Source organism: Excalfactoria chinensis, chromosome 1 (assembly GCF_039878825.1).
Source record: "Excalfactoria chinensis isolate bCotChi1 chromosome 1, bCotChi1.hap2, whole genome shotgun sequence".
NCBI classification, from domain to species: domain Eukaryota; kingdom Metazoa; phylum Chordata; class Aves; order Galliformes; family Phasianidae; genus Excalfactoria; species Excalfactoria chinensis.
In genome coordinates this window covers 80,872,800-80,890,135 of record NC_092825.1, presented here as the reverse complement: position 1 = coordinate 80,890,135, position 17,336 = coordinate 80,872,800, and the positions used below count along the sequence as shown (strand labels likewise).

The 17,336-nt window shown below is 37.9% G+C and overlaps 1 protein-coding gene across 1 annotated transcript in view; it reads left to right on the top strand.

The window, feature by feature from the left end:
* Positions 1-878: 878 nt before the first annotated feature.
* ABI3BP (ABI family member 3 binding protein) overlaps positions 879-17,336 on the top strand; it is a 128,513-nt gene continuing 112,055 nt past the window's right edge. The window contains exon 1 of the mRNA XM_072337308.1: positions 879-1,029. Coding sequence (XP_072193409.1) covers positions 951-1,029 — 79 coding nt within the window. The 5' untranslated portion in view covers positions 879-950. The remainder of the gene's footprint in view (positions 1,030-17,336) is intronic.

The following is a 17,336-nucleotide window of genomic DNA, read 5'->3' as shown; positions in this document are numbered from 1 at the left end:
AGAGAGAGAGATCACTGTTTAGTTTAATAAATGTAACCTCTTTGGCTCTCCTTTTCCATATAGCGAGACCAAATTCTTCCTTACTCATTTGTAATCTTTTTGTGTCGCTCCACCCTATTCTTCCCACCCTCTCAGTTATGGGCAGGACCAAGTGTTATGCTTAGTTGGCTCACTGTGGAGTGAAATAGAGTTTAGTGGAAATAATTAATGGTATTTCTTTTCCATTTACAATTATATAGTTAATGAGAAGGTCTGACCTCTGGAAGATGCATTCCCATTTTGCTTTTACTGAGCATTGTTCCCAGTGACTCAAAGCCGTGTACAAAGGGAAAAATATAAATTGCTTTTAAAGTGACAAAATCATGTATAACAAAACAAAAAAAGAATGTTTAGTTTTGAAAACACAAATCTTTCACTGAATAAATATTTATCTTGCCTATTTGTAATGTCAAGTCAAGCGTAAGTGGTATTACTTTTGCATGAAGGAAAGCCAAGTCTAGGAATCCTAAGCAAAATCTTGAGATTGCAGAAATGTTGAGCTCAGATGTCTGAGCAGCGGGAATGTTAATGTTGCAGGTTAAGTCCAGTTTTCATGGAGCAGTTTTCAGTTAATAGAGGTTCTGAAACATCTGATTTTATTTCTGTGAAATCTGAGTGATGAGTCGAGAGTCTGTCCTGTGTGGTAGAAGGACCCTGTGAAAAAGAAAAAAAGCAGAAGATGATTGTAGGGGGAGCCTGATAATCTTTTTTTTTTTTTTCTTCACTGCTAATTCTCCTTTTCCAGTGGGAGTGAATGATGTCATCCTGTCTCCTCCCACTGTGTGAACTACGCTTGTGTCAAAGTGTTGCTGCCTCTTGTCACAGTGAGAACCGTTCCCTTAAATGCAGCTGCAGTACTTTGGTGTGATACCTGTCAGAATCATTCACGGTGCGAGCTTGGGTTTGTAACCATGATGCCAAGATTGGTCCTTCTCCTTTTCTGTGGATATATTGCAGTAAACCTGGGAAGTACTCAGAAATTGCCCAGAGGCAAGTAACTATGACAACTTTCTGGGGTTTTCATTTGTTTTTCTTCTGTTGTGGGATTTTTGTTTGTTTGCTTTTAATGCTTGTGTTCTCCATGGAAATTTGCTTTCAACATGATGGGAAAGATTAAGATAACTAAAAAGGTAGAAGATCAGTCAACAGGGAAAGGTCCAAGCACCAGAGAGTAACTTCAAAGCTCCTGAATGAAAACAATTAGAAATGCTTTTATTTTATCTTGTGACTCTATGAGAAGTACCGTGAAGTAGCATAACTCTATTTATCATTATTTGAATAGTGTTGTGCAGATTTTTAGTGTAGGATCGTAAAGAATATGTGACTTCAGAAAGCACTCTGTGCTGCTGGCAGATGATTTCAGCTCTGTCTTGAAATAACTTTTATGCTTTCCATTTATGTCTACCATTAACATTTGAATAAGAAATTACTTTTATAGGTCAGATTGCATGCATTTTGAGGGAGAAAAACATGATTATTAAAAACAACTCCATTTCAAACTGTTCTTTCCACAAGAAAAATTAATTCCCCCAGACATTTGAGAATATTTAACTATTCCTCTCTCCTGGTGTCTGGGGGAACAATAGTTTTACACTGATGGTAGGGATCCTTTATCTTCTTTGCTAATGTAAACCATGTAATGTTGTCTTTTACTAGTATTTATTGCTGCATAAAGAACAGTCTTAGCATAAAATGAAAATATTTTTGTATCTAGATCGTAAAACACGTTGTAGTATTTTGGCATTAAGCAGAACTTTCACAACTGTTTCTGTACGGCACGTATTGCTCTTGCTTTGTAGATGTGCTTGCCTGTGTGCACTGTGCTTTGTAATGGATTTTACATCTGCAATATACTGCAACCAGGAACAGTTAAAAAGGAAGATGTGATTTAGTTCCTTATGACAATATTTAGTATGAAATCAGCCCTTTTTGGGCTTCCTATGAGATTCTGATCCATGGTGGGGTAACGTAAAAGTTCTGGGGAGAAGAAAGGTAACTGGAGAAAAGAGAGGCTGGATGTGGCTCTGGGCAGCCTGATCTAGGGTTGGCAACCTTGCACATAGCAGGGGGGTTGAAAGTGGATGAGCACTGTAGTCCTTTTCAACCCAGGCCATTCTATGATTTTGAAGCTCCTGCTTCTCTCATTTTTATTTTTAAATTTTTTTATTTTTTTTCTCCCCTCTTTTGAAAGTTACTATTTCTTTTTAAGCTGGCGTAAATGTGGAGTTTTCTGCATGCTATTAATGTGGAGTAGTGAAATGTGAGCAGCTGATACTGTGGAGTATCAACTGCAAGCAGTTGATAATACTGTTGCCATTCATGTTGAGTAGACTGCAAGACATGAACTTTATCCAAAAAGCCTTCTATAAGTAAACTATTGTAGCAGTCCTTATAGCATATATTAGAGGAACCTTCTATGTATTGTCAGTTTTGAAGGAAGAACCTATAAAACATTGCAGAAGTGAAGTTCTGCTTGCCAAATAGATACAGCTGCAGGTGGAAACTTCATTTCATGTCAATGAAACAATTCTTCAAAGGATGGTGAGATACTGGCACAGGTTGCCCAGAAATGTGGTAGATGCCCCAACCTTGGAGACACTGAATGTAAGGCTGGAGGGTGTCTGAGCAACCTCATCCATTGTTCATTGCAGAGGAGTTGGGCTAGATGACCTTTAAAGGGTCCCTTCCAACTCAAACAACTTCATGATTCTATGATTCTAAAGGCTCTCCATTGCAGTGTTAATGTCAGCCTATTTTATTTATTTATTTTTGTAACTGCAACTCAGGTTAATATTTACAATGGACTGCTGAAAAATAACGAGTATGTTAGTACCTATCTGTTGTCTGTAAAAGTGCAAGGCTTTGTCTGCAACACTCTTCTGCTTGGCAGAACATACAGAATGCTTTCCTAATCAAAGAGTATATTTTGATCTTTAGTTTTAAAATGAGTTGTAGTATTCTGTAAAATCCAGTGAGGTCCTTTTCTCTCTAAGTGACCAACTACTTAACTGAGGCTCTGCAGTCCCTACTTCTCCATAAGGACAAGTGGAGTCAACTTTATAACTTGAGGGAGAATAGCCTAGCTGAATTTGCTTTGTAATGATGTACATGCTTGTGAACAAGTTCTCTTTTCATTCTTAATTTTGCTTTGGAATTCATGTGCTCAGTTCATCTCTCCAGGAGGTGAAATACACTGATCTCTGGACTCGTGGACTGGGATTTCCTTTTAGTAATAGAAGGTGGAAAGAACATCTTGCCTCCCACAGCTGCAAAGGAATAGTGCCAGTACACCCCTCAGATGTCACTGACTTTCAGAACTATTGCAGAGGTTTTGTGTGGATGTGCTGTTTGGAGGGCTAGAATGTGTGTGGTTCACCACACCAAATATGTATGTTTTTGCTTTCACCTCCACAAGCATGAGTTTGTGCAGAATGACAAAGAAAGTGTTGTTGTTGCTGTTCCCAAATGTTCTTTACCAATAAATTATTTTAAATACTTTGACCAAGAAGGACTGGGCAATCACCAAACATGAAAGTCAACAGGAGCAAGTGCTGGATTCTGCACCTGTGACTGGGCAACCCTGGATTTGTGCACAAAAGGGGGACATGAGGCTGGAGAACAGCCTCACAGAAGGGGAACTGGGGGCTCTGCCTGTTGGCAAATTGAATGTGATTCCACAGCATGCCCTGGCAGCCCTAAGGGCCAACTGTACCCTGGGGTGCATTAGCTCCACCACTGCCAGCTGTGTAGAAGGGTTGTCCCACTATGCTCTGTGCTGCACGGCCTCTTGCCCTGCACTTGGTGCAGCTGTCGGTGAGTGCCACAGTGTCCCACAGAAATTTTAGGATGCTTCTATGTACTCTACATTGTAATAGTTTTCTTTACATAGAAAATAGGCCTCTCTGTATTTCTGGTGATGTTATAGTGGCCTCAGTACAGATGAACATCATTTGTCTGGCAATTCTTCATCACATCTACTGTACCAAAAAGCAAATGATGAACTGATAATGAGCTGTGTCACAATTCAGATTCTTTCTATTTTAAGATTTTGCAGGTGTTTTATTGAAGACAGAAAGATGGTCAGAATTATGCTTTGCCATAAAGGCAATGCCTTCTTTAGTTTTATGTTTATTTTTCAGTAGCTGAAAAAGTTCTGTAGTCCACGTGAATGTTCTCTATGTATGGGGTCACAGAATGGCAGAGCAGGAAGCGCTGGCACTCATCTAGGTACTTTCTTTTGTCAGGTATGTGGGCCACTGCTCCTTCAGCAATCTTTCCAGAGTTTCGTGTTTCATCAGAAAGAAAAGAGGCTTGGGCATTTTTAACTTGATGTTATCTCCTCTTTTATTCCACCATGTCAGTGCTATCCAATGTGTAATTCTTCACTTCAACACTGTTATACTTGGAATATTTTATTGATGTGAATGACTCATAGGAGGAAACAGTTGTGGTTCATAGGTGTCAGAGTTATTATTTGTCATACTTTCTCTGATTTGTGTGATTCCATGAAACATTAATGTTCCATCCTTGATGAGGACAGTGTGGCCTTTCTAGACAGGAGCTGACTGCAAAGAAAAGGTCTTACCTTTATAGGATGAATTTGAGAGGGAGATGAAAAAAAGCAATGCCACAGAATCAAGAATAAACAAGTTACAGGACATAATCCACAAGACTGTACTGCCTTGTAAACTGTGTTTCACTGGTATCATTCCAGCTGGACCCAATACAGATGTTGTTTAAGGCAACAGTTGTGGAACAAGTTCTTAGTGTTTGGTAAAACAGCATTTCATGGTTTTGACTTCGCTAGTTGACTTTCCAGTTACAACACAGATGTGCATAGAACTGCACTTTTTCACTATAGTCTGTTTCTGATAGTTTTTGTATATCTTCACGTCCTGTTTTCCCTTGTTAGAGCTGAAAAGAATTTGGAGTTGATCCCTTTCTATAAACTTCTAACTTTAAAACTTTTTCAAAAAAGAAGTCTTATTCATTTATCTATTTTGATGTGTTTCTGACCTCTGTGGCTTTCCTACTATTTGAATTAGTCATCAGGTAGACCGGAATTTAGGCCCATCCTTGTTCCTCTTTCCAGGAGTCAGGCCTGTCCCATTCTGCTTTCCAGGAAACACTAGGGAAACCTTAATTCACCTCCTTCCTTGTTGCTGCCTTCTAAGGAGAAAAGGAATAGACTTGAGATGCCTGATGGGACCATGTGAAAAATCCTGATTTACAGACCTACACAGGGAAAACCAGATCCAAAACTTTCTTGTTTCTGCAGTTGTCATCTGTGGAGATAAGTGGAGCAAATAATAGGTTTACTTTATCTTTTTGTTTGGTAAGTATACAGAGATGTTAGAAACTATTGCAGGTAACCACTAGCTAAGATTTGTTTTCAATGTAAGTATAACCAACATCCCTTTGAGAGAGCACTGTATTTACACTGCAGTTCCAAACTTACCATTGACACTTGTGAAAGGAGTGGGCTAATTTAATTCACTGCTAAATTTATTGCCTGGGCTATGTTATGTAATACTTCTTCCTAAACAGAGATTGAACAGCATGTGTTTTTACTTACTGGTGTCAAGCAGTTAAAAAAATGTTGAGTTATTACAACACATCACAGTCACTGTACTACAACAGCCAAGTTAATCTTCAATCTTTTGTGCCACATGAAACCCTCTGGTAGCTGTAGGGTGGAAGAACAGAAAATGTAAGATAGGAAAAAGATTGAAATGTGTTTATTTGAACATATAAGGAAGGTGTTGTGTCAAAACATTTCAAAAAGAGTGAAAAGACGTGCTTCTTGTATGTTTCTTTCTCCATGGTTTACAAAACCTTGTGGGGACTTTTTCAAAATACACAATTCTTCAGCCTTCAGAAAGCACACTGTAATGAGAAAAAACCAGTTTGGACAAAACAACCATTTTTCATTCATTCATTTACTGAAATGTCTGGAAATGGAAATGACAAATATTTTGATCTTCAAATATTTTTAAAATGAGTGGTAGTATTCTGTTAAGAGGGAAGGTCTGCAATGATAAGCAAGCTTAAATTCCACTGCATCTCTTTATTCTCCAAGTCATCAAATTTTCTTTCTAGTGATCCACATACTCATGTGATCAGGTTTGTGTGAAGTAGTTCTATTATATTTAATAGTGCATCATGACAGTGAAGTCACTTGAGAAATCCCAAAGGAATTCTTTATCTGGTGTAACTGAGTAACTAGGGTTTTCAGTCAGTAGAGATGTCATAGCAAATTTGTCTCCTCCTTTGCTGAAAGTGAAAACAACCCTTACGAATTCTGGCATTGTAGCTGTTCATTCAATCAGAGGTAGCTTATCATACAGACAGTTCTGTTCTAAGATTGCATGAAAAATGTATCACAACTTGGTACTGAGTGTCAGACTTCCAAGTCCAAAGATAATCTGTAATACCAGATTTCTATTTTTATGCTTGCTCTGGCAATGATGCGACAGTGATAGATGTGGGCAGGTTCTGCCAGGATTAAAATCCAGAACATATGAAAGTCCCTAAAATGATATCAATGCTGGGTGATCTGTATAACCTTCCACTTCTTCACTTTGATTTTCAGTTTCCCAGTATCTCGTTCAGACTATAATTTTTCAGTGTACTTTTCATGCTATCTTTTGTATCTAGCCATTTGAGCAATGCAGTCTATTTGACTCACTTGAGGAGGGTCTGTAAGCTAGATGATACTGCTTCTGTTTGGCCAGACCCATCTGTGGATACAGATGTCAGTCTGCACATCTGTTGAGGGCTGGTACTGTGGACAGTCACTGGGGCTGATGCTTTGGAGCGTTTGGTCTTACCAGGTGTGTTCTACACATTGCATGTGCAAACAGAAAGCTGTCTGCTCCAGGGTGAACAAATGGCTAGCAGTAACCTGCCAGTCAGAACTGTTTGTGCAGGTCCTAGTGGATTTCTTTTCCTTGGGGATATTCAGGTGCAGACTTGAAAGTGGTGGTGAACTGAATACATCTGCGGGTGTGGAATGCTCTAAAATTTGGCTTTTTGTGGGGTATGGTCTGAGATGCTCCCTGGCATAGACTGCAGCAGTGTCCTTTTAGATTTTCTATGAAGAAAGACAGATATCAGTGTTCTGAAAAGGTAGGGGCTCTAAACAGGACACTGTAAGGATAGGAGTCCAGTCGGTAGTGAAAGAGGGCAGCTGGAAGCAGATCAGATGCTACCCAAGCTTGCCTGGCACACCCTAGTTCAAATGCAATTGCTTAGAAACTAGGTTTCCTATAAAATAGGCTAGATATATGTTCTATGAATATGCTTAGGAAATTATCTATTTTGTTTTGCTTTGAGGATAGCATTCATGAAAATGATTCATGGCAAGAAGCAAGCCTTTGTGTAGGCAAAAAACAGACCATTCCCTCAAAACATACTGATCATGTCATTACTCTTTGACCAGACCAACCCTAAACCTTCCCACTTGAGCAAATCAGTGTGAGATGTGGTGAAGTAAATCAGAACAGGTCAAGCTTTTGAACCATCAGCTGAATTTCTACTGTTGATGAAGCTGTGATCATACTTAGATCACCAGAATTCAGTGTTCTTGTGCTCATTGCCTTAGCAAAGTGATGTAACCAAAACTAGAGGATATGCAAGTTAAGTTACATAAGGATGGTTAAAGTAGGAATGTCAACTCAGAATCTTCAGTACCTCAGTGTTACTGGAAAAAAAACATACAGGTAAAGAGTCAGGACGCTAGCTACTGGAGGTGCTTGATGCTGAAATTGGGAATGCAGGGCCTCATCCAAGCCAGAGAGCTAATGGCAAAGTGGGTTCTCAAAGAGGGAGGGAATTTGTAGTGTTACTTCTGCTTTTTTGTATACTCCTAATGTTTTACATTATTCTTGAAATCTGCTCAGGAAAAGCACAATTCAATGAAGCAGTGAGAAGCTGTAGTATTCTCTCCCATCAAAACCAGTTGTGGCATCAGTTCATAAATCTATAAATGGCCACAGAGTGTTTGGGGTGAGTCTACATAATTAATGCTTTGGGAGCCTGGCCAATTTTAGAGTACTGAAGTGTGTGTGGGATAACATTATTTTTGAACTTGAACAGGGAAAAAAAATCTTCTTTTGTCAGCTCCTTGCCACTGCTCTACATTTATTATTCACATTAATTTTTCTTTCTATGATGTATAAGTCTGGAAACATTTTAGAACACACAGAGTTATGCTTTGTTCAGTAATACAAATAAGTAAAGCTACATGTAAAACTGAAATGTTTTTCTGACTTTGACATGATTCCGTCATTACCACAGTTCAAGCCTGTACATGAACAAGAACGATGCACAGTGAAAAAAATGCACGACTTCAGGCCATATCGCTTATCAGTTTTGTTTTTAAATCTCAGTGTGTCTGCACGACATGTCCAAGCATATACTGAAAATAAAAGGCATGGGTGCAATAGTCTGAAAATTAGTAAGAATGCGAGTTGTGGGATGCAAAAATAGGAAGAAAATTAATGTTTGACCAGGAAATTTTGGCTGAGTTCCATTATCTCTGGCTCATGCAAATAGTGAGGTGGGTGGATTAAGTGGCACTATACTGCTCTTTATTTATAGAGCAGCGTATGATTGTGCTTGCGTGTTAGTTACATGATTAGAGAAATAGCTTCGTTTCGGTATGGGAAGCCAATGAAGAACTGTCTTAGGTAAAGGGGAGGGGACTGAGTGTTCAGCTGGCATCAGGTCTCTGGCCTTTGTCATAAAGCTAAACAACAGACACTTTCTTTTTTGAACTTGACTTCTGATATTGCACCATGCTGGTAGCCTATTACTTGCTTTTAACTATGCTATGAAAAAATTACAAGCATAAACACTTCAGAGAGGAACCTGCTGAGATTTAAAAAGAGTAAATGAAGAGTCTTAGACCTGGGGAAGAATAACTACATGTATCAGTACAGGTTTGGGGCTGATCTGCTGGACAGGAACTCTGCAGAGGACTTGGGCATCATGATGGGCAGCCCATTGGCAAGGAGCCAGTAGTGTGCTCTTGTGACCAAGAAGGCCAGTGGTATCCTGGGGTGCATTAAAAAGAGCATGGCCAGCAGGTTGAGGGAGGTGGTCCTTCCCTTCTACTCCGCCCTGATGAGGTCGCATTTAGAATTCTGTGTCCAGATCTGGGCTCCCCAGTTCAAAAAAGACAAGCATCTCCTGGAAGAAGTCCAGCAAAGGAAGACAAAGATGATAAAGAGCCTGGACCATCTCCCTCATGAGGAAAGGCTGAATAACCTGGGTCTGTTCAGCCTGTGGAAAAGAAGACTAAAGGGGAGAATCTGATTAATGTTTATAAATATCTAAAGGGAGGTAGGAGGAAAATAGATGAGGCCAGGCTCTTCTCAGTGGTGCATAGTGATAGGACAAGGAGTAAAGTCATAAACTTTAACACAGGAAGCTCCATACATACCTGCAGAACTTCTTTATGGCAAGCTTGACAGAGCACTGGAAAAGGTTGCCATGGGAGGTGCTAGAGTCTCATTTTGTGGAGATATTCAAGACCCAGCTGGGTGCCTACCTGTGTGACCTATTATAGGGAACTGCTTTAGCAGGGAGGTTGGACTCAATGAGGTCCCTTCCAACCCCTGAGATTATGTGATTATGTTCCCTTCAGCATTTCTTCTGGCTTGTCTAGGTCACTTTTGATAAGTATATTGCAATAAAAATTATTTCAATCTTCCAGGCTTTTATCAATCTTCCTGTACTGTTTAGTTCCAGCTGAAAAAGCCGTTTGTAAAAGCATTAGTATGTTGTTAGTGCAAGAGCTCTTAGAGAGCAAAGCTTCTAAATAATGTAATGAATATTGTGCTCTCTTCTCACTTGGAAGTACTTACAGAAATTTGTGATGAGTATCATATGCTATCAGTGTAGTTACTTACAGGGCATGTAAGGTCATTCATAGTGTTAAGGCTGAGAGGAGAAATTATAGATGCTCAGTCAAAGGAAATAGATGCTGTTAGTTGTGCTCAGTTTCAGTTAAGAAATCTCAGACACTGTGAATATTAGGGTTTTTTTGTTTGTTTGTTTGTTGTTTTTTTTTTTTGTTTTGCTTTTTTTCTATGGCCTGGCTTTTTTAGATTTGCAGGTGTTTTCATGTGCATTATTATTATTATTTTATTTCCTTTTGTAAATTTTAAACCATTTGTCAGATGTCAAGCAAAAGGGTCATGAGATAGGTCATCTTGTTTGTTAAAACCTATGAACTGTGAAGTCATGAAACAGTACGTATGTGCTTTATATAAGGTCTTAAACCAGAAATTTTCCCTTGGGAATTAATGTAATCTACTCTGCACTGAGTTTCAAGATCAGTGATGAAAGAGACATCAATTTCTACGTAGCATGAATTTGCCACAAACAATTGGATACATTTCTGAGTGAAGTATAAGTGAAAATATAAAGTCAGTAAAGCACAAATTCCCCAGCTGATGGTTCTGAGCATATATGTGTACATGCCCACCTTCTGCCCCAAAATCATAAATATTTTTCTTAGTAGTGATTTCTGTCCTCACTCTCAAAAAACCAGGAGGAAGTCTGTTGCTTCTTTCTGGAGACATTTTCTTGAGCTGTAGAAGCATTCCTGTCATTTCAAACTCAGAATGTGTAGCTGTAGGAGAAAAGAATCACCTGTGATCTCTCTTAATTTGTTGGGTTTCTTTGTGTGTTTGTTTTGTTGTTTGTTTTCTTTTTAAACAAGAAGCCAGATCATCAGTCTTGAGATTCACCTCATCTAGTGGTGCAAAATGAGATACGTTTTCCATCTGGAAAAAACTGTATGTGTTTGGAATCAGTCCTTATAGGACTCAGCTGTATTCAGCTAGTGTCTATGATGTGTGAGTGTTTGGTTTGGAGATGCAGAGCAGAAGTGAAAACACTTTATTAACTTTATTATCACTGCTCTGTTGGAAATTCTGAGCATGTGCATTATTATTACTGTGTGTGTGTCTAGAAGCTTCTAAACTAAAAGGAAATAAATTGTTAAAAGCTTTGCTGATAGAATTGAGAAGAAGAAATTATATCCCTCAAAGCATTACTAGCATTTGATCTTTGATTATTGCCTTCGGTAACTGATAAGGTTCCATAACTTATAAAGTTTTATAGCACAAAACAGACAGCACGCTTCAGATATTTAATTGCTTTATCAGCTGCCTATATCTGAAAAATAGGGAACTTAATACAATTTTAAAGAATATTGCCATTGCCAACTACATATCCAAAGCTGCTAATATGTGCAGTATTTGAAGTCCTATGTATCTTACATTTTATAAGACTTCCAGCAGTGAATTCAGATACTTAGCATGATCATGGAATGGTTGCAATATTGGAATTTTAGTGTCATCGTGACTTCTGAGAATGTATGATACCTTTCAGTTTTCCTCATGTGCTACATGTTATTATAGAGAGGTGTTTTGTTTTTTTCAGTTTTGCACAGCATAATGAACAATTTATAAATAGAAAATAATTCTTATTAGGCAGTACTAAATTAGGAAGGATATTTTTATAAAATTGCATAAGTTTAAGAATTGTTAAATGTCTTATGCTGCCATGGATCTGGTCTCCAAACACATAATTTCAATGTAACAGACAAATTGTTATTTTTCTAGCTGTTTCTAAAAGAAATAGAACATTAAATCCCTTTGTAATTAAAAACCTGCTTCTATTGATATATATCTGATTTCAGATACCTTTTATTAGTTCTTTTAAGAACTTGTGACAAAGGCTACTGACTGTATTGTGTTTCCCAAGAGGTAAGCAAAAGAGCACTGGCATATTAAAACTACACAGAGGAACAAACCTTCTGGATGCATAGATGTGTCAGAAGTGCAGCAATGTCCGCCTTGTGGTGGACACCTGTTTCTGATTGTTTCAAGCTAGTTAGTCTCTTAAATTTGGAAGCAGATCATTATGTGTAACCCATCTTATTATGTTATCTGGGCTAAGTGTACTCAAATCAGAAAGCATTCTCCTCCACTGAAATTAATTTAGGTACTGCTGTGAATATTGCTTGAGAACCAGAAAGAATATCAAGGAAGGGCTTTGGACTTTTAACCACTGGCTGCTACTCTTTGAACATGGTTTTCCATCCACCTTACGCTCTACCCATGCAGCCTTTTCTTCTTCAGTTTGGATGCAAGAATGCTTGTGGAGATTGTGTCTAAAGCTTTGTTAAGTCAAAGAAAATGTTATGTGCTACTTTTACTTTGTGCGCAAAGCCAGTAATAACATTACAGAAGGCAGCAGGTTTGGTCACACACAGTCTGGCCATGGTAAATTTGTGCTGGTTCTTCTGAATCTACTCTTTGTTTTCTATGTGCTGAGATCTGACCATTTGTTCTATATGTTTTTGATAATTGAGATTAGGCTGAAGAGTTCATCTCTTGGATGCTCTTTTCTGCCGTTCCTCAAGCAAACGTAGTGTGATATTTTTCTGTTCTTACTTGACAGAGGAAACTTGCCTCTCCCTGGTGCTTCTATTTGTCTTATCTATTTACTGAAGATAACCAATTTTACTGGATCTTCAATATCTGTAACTGCGAGATAGGAAATAGGCTATTAGTTGGAGAGGGTAGCACTTCTTGAGGATTCATGGTACATACATAACGTTGTTCTGCACTCCTTGTTGAGTTTATGCAGAATCTGTTGGGTTATTTGGCAAAGATGCAGTTTTAGCCTGGGTGGAGATGCCTTGGACCTGATTTCCTGGACAGGAGAGGAGCCAGGATGGGAAAGACCAGCTTTTTTGGGCAAGATGCAGGCACTGTCTCGTCAGCTCTGTCTAGGTGGAGTTGCATCAGCCCAAAAAGACACACCAGGCCAGTATGGAAAAAAAAAACAACAAACATCTAGTTCTGAGAATAAAATCAGAGGATCAGTACTCTGGAGATCATATTAAGAAGTCCAAATCAACCTCTATCCCAGTATGATTAAATGATCCGGAATCAGAGTTGTAGTGGTTGGAAGGGACCTGTGGAGATTATCCAATCCAACCCCACTCCTGAAGTAGGTGCTCTATAGCAGGTCACACAGGTGGGCATCCAGGAAGATGTTGAATATCTGAAGAGAAAGAAACTCCACAGCCTCTCTGGACAGCCTGTTCCAGTGCTCTGTCACTCTCGCAGTAAAGTAGTAGTTTCTCATGTTCAGATGGAACTTCCTATGTTCCAGTTTGTGCCTGAAAATGGATCTAAATTGAAAGAAGGGTTTGAGGTTCATTAAAAAGGTAGAAGTTCTTGTTTTGTTCATTTTCCCACAGACAAATAAAGACCTTTTAAGTTTTGTTATCTTTATGCTATTGATTCTAAATAATGCCTGTTGAAAATGGTTCAACATTAAGGATATTCAGGGAGGACTATCCACTAAAGGTGACAGACAGTCTTTGTTCTGTCCTTAACTGTTAAAAATGTTAAATTTTCGAACGATGAATTTTGTGTGCTAAACATTTAGATTAAATAAATTTTGCCTTTAAACAGAAATATGTTTACAGACTGAGAAATTGAATGAGTGGGACTTCCTAAGGTTTAAAAGAAAAAATAGAGTGGTATCATGTGGTTGTCAGGCCTCTGACTAAGGAATTATTCAGAAGTTTTACTCCCATTCCTGTTTCCACCAGAGCTGCAGACTTGGTTATTCTCAAACAAGTGTTTGTGTGTTTGTTTTTTTTTTTTTTTCCAATATTGTTTACTATGTGATTTTCACAAATAAAGGGAAATGGGCTGCAGGGTGAAAGCGCTGGGGCTGAACCCCTGACATGGAATTTCAAATTTAAGTCCAGATTCTTTTCAGCTTTATACCTCAAAAACAAGGATAGTTACAGCTCCTAGTCCAATAAAAAAATAATTTTAAACTAAAATGAGTAAGGATCCTTGCAAAGGAGACAGTAAAATGATGGAAATGGAACTTTGAAGAAATGCATGATTGACCCCAAAACCGATTATTCTGGAGTAGAAAGTACTACTCTAGTAGCAATTTCCAAAATCAAGTACAAGGACCAACCATTTGTACTGTGGTTGTACTAGCTGAAAAAATTGTTTCAGCAACGAGAGAAGCTAGAAAATGCAGAATGGAGTGTGATGTTATATTCTTTTTATTACTTGAAGTTATCTTGCTACGGCCTATTTTACTACATTTCCTAGACAAACTTAATTACAATTGTGTATTTTCTACTGACTGATTTAAGTTGACTTCCTCTTTATCACTTACCTTTTCAGAAACTTCTTAGCTCCTCATGTGCCAAATATCAGGAGTTAGACAGAATTTAAGTTGTCTGGATCCTTCTTCAGTGAAGTCTTTTTGTTGCTGTTGTTTATTGTTTGTTTTTGTTTTGTTTTGTTTTGCATTGCATTCTCCCTGTTTTTAAATTATTGCACCTTCACAACTTAACAACCTGAATTGATTACTAGTTTCTGGTTACCAATAAAGAAATAGGCCATAATAATAAGCCTTAAGATAACAAGATTTATTTATTCTACCTTTTAAGCACCATAGTTAAAATGGGAAATGCATGTCATTTATGTATTAAACCATGCCGCTGTAAGCAAAAAAGTAGCATTTCAAAATGAAGTGAGAATTGCTCCGCAATTTATTTCTTGAACCAGCAGAATGTCACTGAAATGAACAGAGCCAATTGACTGGGGACTGGAGAAAATGACACAGAGTGCTAGGACTTCAACAAGAATTATAGTTTGAAACTTTTTCATGACTCATCTCTCAAAATGTCCCAGTAGATCTTTGTGTAATAAATGTAGCTTTATAGGTAAGAATAACATTGCTTTTGTTCATCTGTTTTCTTATCTGCCTGAGTGGAGAGATCCTACAAGCCAAAGTTGAAAGCATATGAGCTGGGTTGCTTTTGCAAAGAAATCTGCATAAGTGTGTTTAGAAAAGTTAAAATAATGAGTGTTGACTCAACCTTTTTCTGAAGTACTGCTAAGCTAGTGTACAGTGTTGATATAATAACATCATTTCATTGGGGAACTTAAGTTGCAAAGACAAAACCATGTACAATGCTTTTAACTTGTCCACTTTTAATAAGAAATTGTTTCTAACTTTTTTTAAGGGTCTATATGGCACCCATTTTCATCGTTAATTTGGATTTTGTCTCTGTAAGCAATTATATTATTTGTATATAATCTGTGAGGGGAAAGATAATTTAACATTGTCCACAGCTACTTGGCTAGAGGATGTAAAGAAAACCAAGAAAGTCTTTGCACAGCAGTATGATGGAAGGCAATGGGCACAAGCTGGAGCATGGGAAATCCCAGCTAGACATTAAGATTTATTTATTTTTACTATTATTCTTATTCTTACTGCAAGAGTGGTAAATACTGGAGCAAGTTGCCCAGAAACATTCTGCAAACTTTGTCCTTAGAGGTCTTCAAGTCTCAGCTGGACATAGCCCTGGGCAAACTGATCTGATTAGGTCTGCATTGAGCTGGGGGTGCTGAAGTCCTTTCCATCCTAAGTTATTACAGTGTTCTGTGGTTGTGGCTTAGGAGTGCCTCTTGTTAATTCTACTGGAGAGAAACAGATCTATTTTTAAACTTTTCCCTTTTCAAGCTATGTTTGATTTTGAGCCAAGCAACCAATATTTCTCCATGTTTGGGAGCCAAAGAAAAAACAAAAATATAAAATAGCAAAAATAAAAGCTGCATGCTGTTAGATTATCGTTGCAGTCTTGGCTGGTGGTATATATGGCACCAGATTTGGAAAATGAAAGCACTGCTGTGAACAATTTGGAAGTAATAAGTGAGATGGTTCTCACAAATAGATGGTGCTAATATATTTTCTTATGGCATGCTTCATTTGTCTAGCACTTACAGAGGCATCACTAGGTCTTTCATTCATGCCCTCTAAAATCTTTGAAATAGAGAAAAATAAACAGCTTCAATGTAAGGCAAAAGGAATTCTGATGATGAAGCCAAATTTGCTGTAATACAGTACAGCTGTATTCACCCTTTTGTAGGGCAGAGTTCATGGCTTTTAGCTCTGTGGATAAAAATGAAAAACAAGATTGCATATGTTCACAAGAGGCCACATACACATTCAGTTCACCACTAGAGTTGCAGAGTAAGTGCAAGTATAGCGTCTTCTCCCACCAGTGTTTTTGCTAGTGAAGCAGGTGAATAGATAGTTCAAAATGTAAGGTGCTAGATGCATTTATTTCAAAATAAAAAATAGCTACTATTTCCATTTCTACTTCAAGCTTGTTGCTTTATTGACTCATCAGGTTTACTTCTGAATGTGTTTGTTACTTAACAAATTAAATTATTTAATTAATGAATTTTCAACCAGCTGTTGATGTATCTTCTTAAGCTAGAGAGAGAAATAGAATGCTCTTCAGCTGAAGACAGTTTATTTGATGTGCCGAAGATACAGTTTTGGTATGGGATAGAAACAGAAAAGAGACAGTTAATTCAAATTCCAGTCAACACATCATCCGATTTTTGTCACATTTCTTGAAACAGTTGAAAATCAAACCAGTTGGCTTTGTGTTAACTGCACAGCTATTATCAGCAGTACTGTAAGGATGCAGTACATTCATGGGACACAGAATTCTGCAGCATTCAGTTCTGTGTTGCTGAAACCAAATTGTTGAGGGGAAAAAAACCTCTTAGTTTTACTTGCTTTTATGTGTTGGAAAAACTGCTGTCCCCAACAGAAAACTACTAAACAAATACAATTTTAATGCAACTAGCCCAGTGATCAGTTCTGTATTTATCTCCTTACTTCTCACCAGCTTTTAAATAGCAATGGAATTACCAAAAATCTGTTTCTAATAATTACCTGTTACTATTTTACCTTTACAAACTACTTTGCAGCTGAGATTTCTTAGTGGGATGTTATAATATACAAAGGTCTTTGACTGGACATGTGCTGTGAAAGTAGAAATTGAAAATTAGAGCTCTCTGTTCTTCCTGTAGCAGTATGCTAGAGCTATCTGCTGAGAGCAGGATGTGGTACCAGCACTTCTGAATTCAGCTCCCTCCCTGTTACTCCGTTCTTAATTAAAGGTATGAGAAAAAGACAATACTTCATATAATTGGCATTAAATCTAAATCCAAGTAATGTCCAGCTAAATATTTCACACATTGTTTTGTGTTTTTCTTTTTTGTTTTGTTTTTTAAATCTGCTTTTGCATTTTAAAGGCATTAAATAGGCTCCTGTTGCCTGTTCATGACTGCTTTTATTTTTTCCCCCATCTACACAGTACTCTCAGCTGGATTCTTCCAGCGATTTGCAGCTATTTTCTTCCTTTTGAGGAGTTA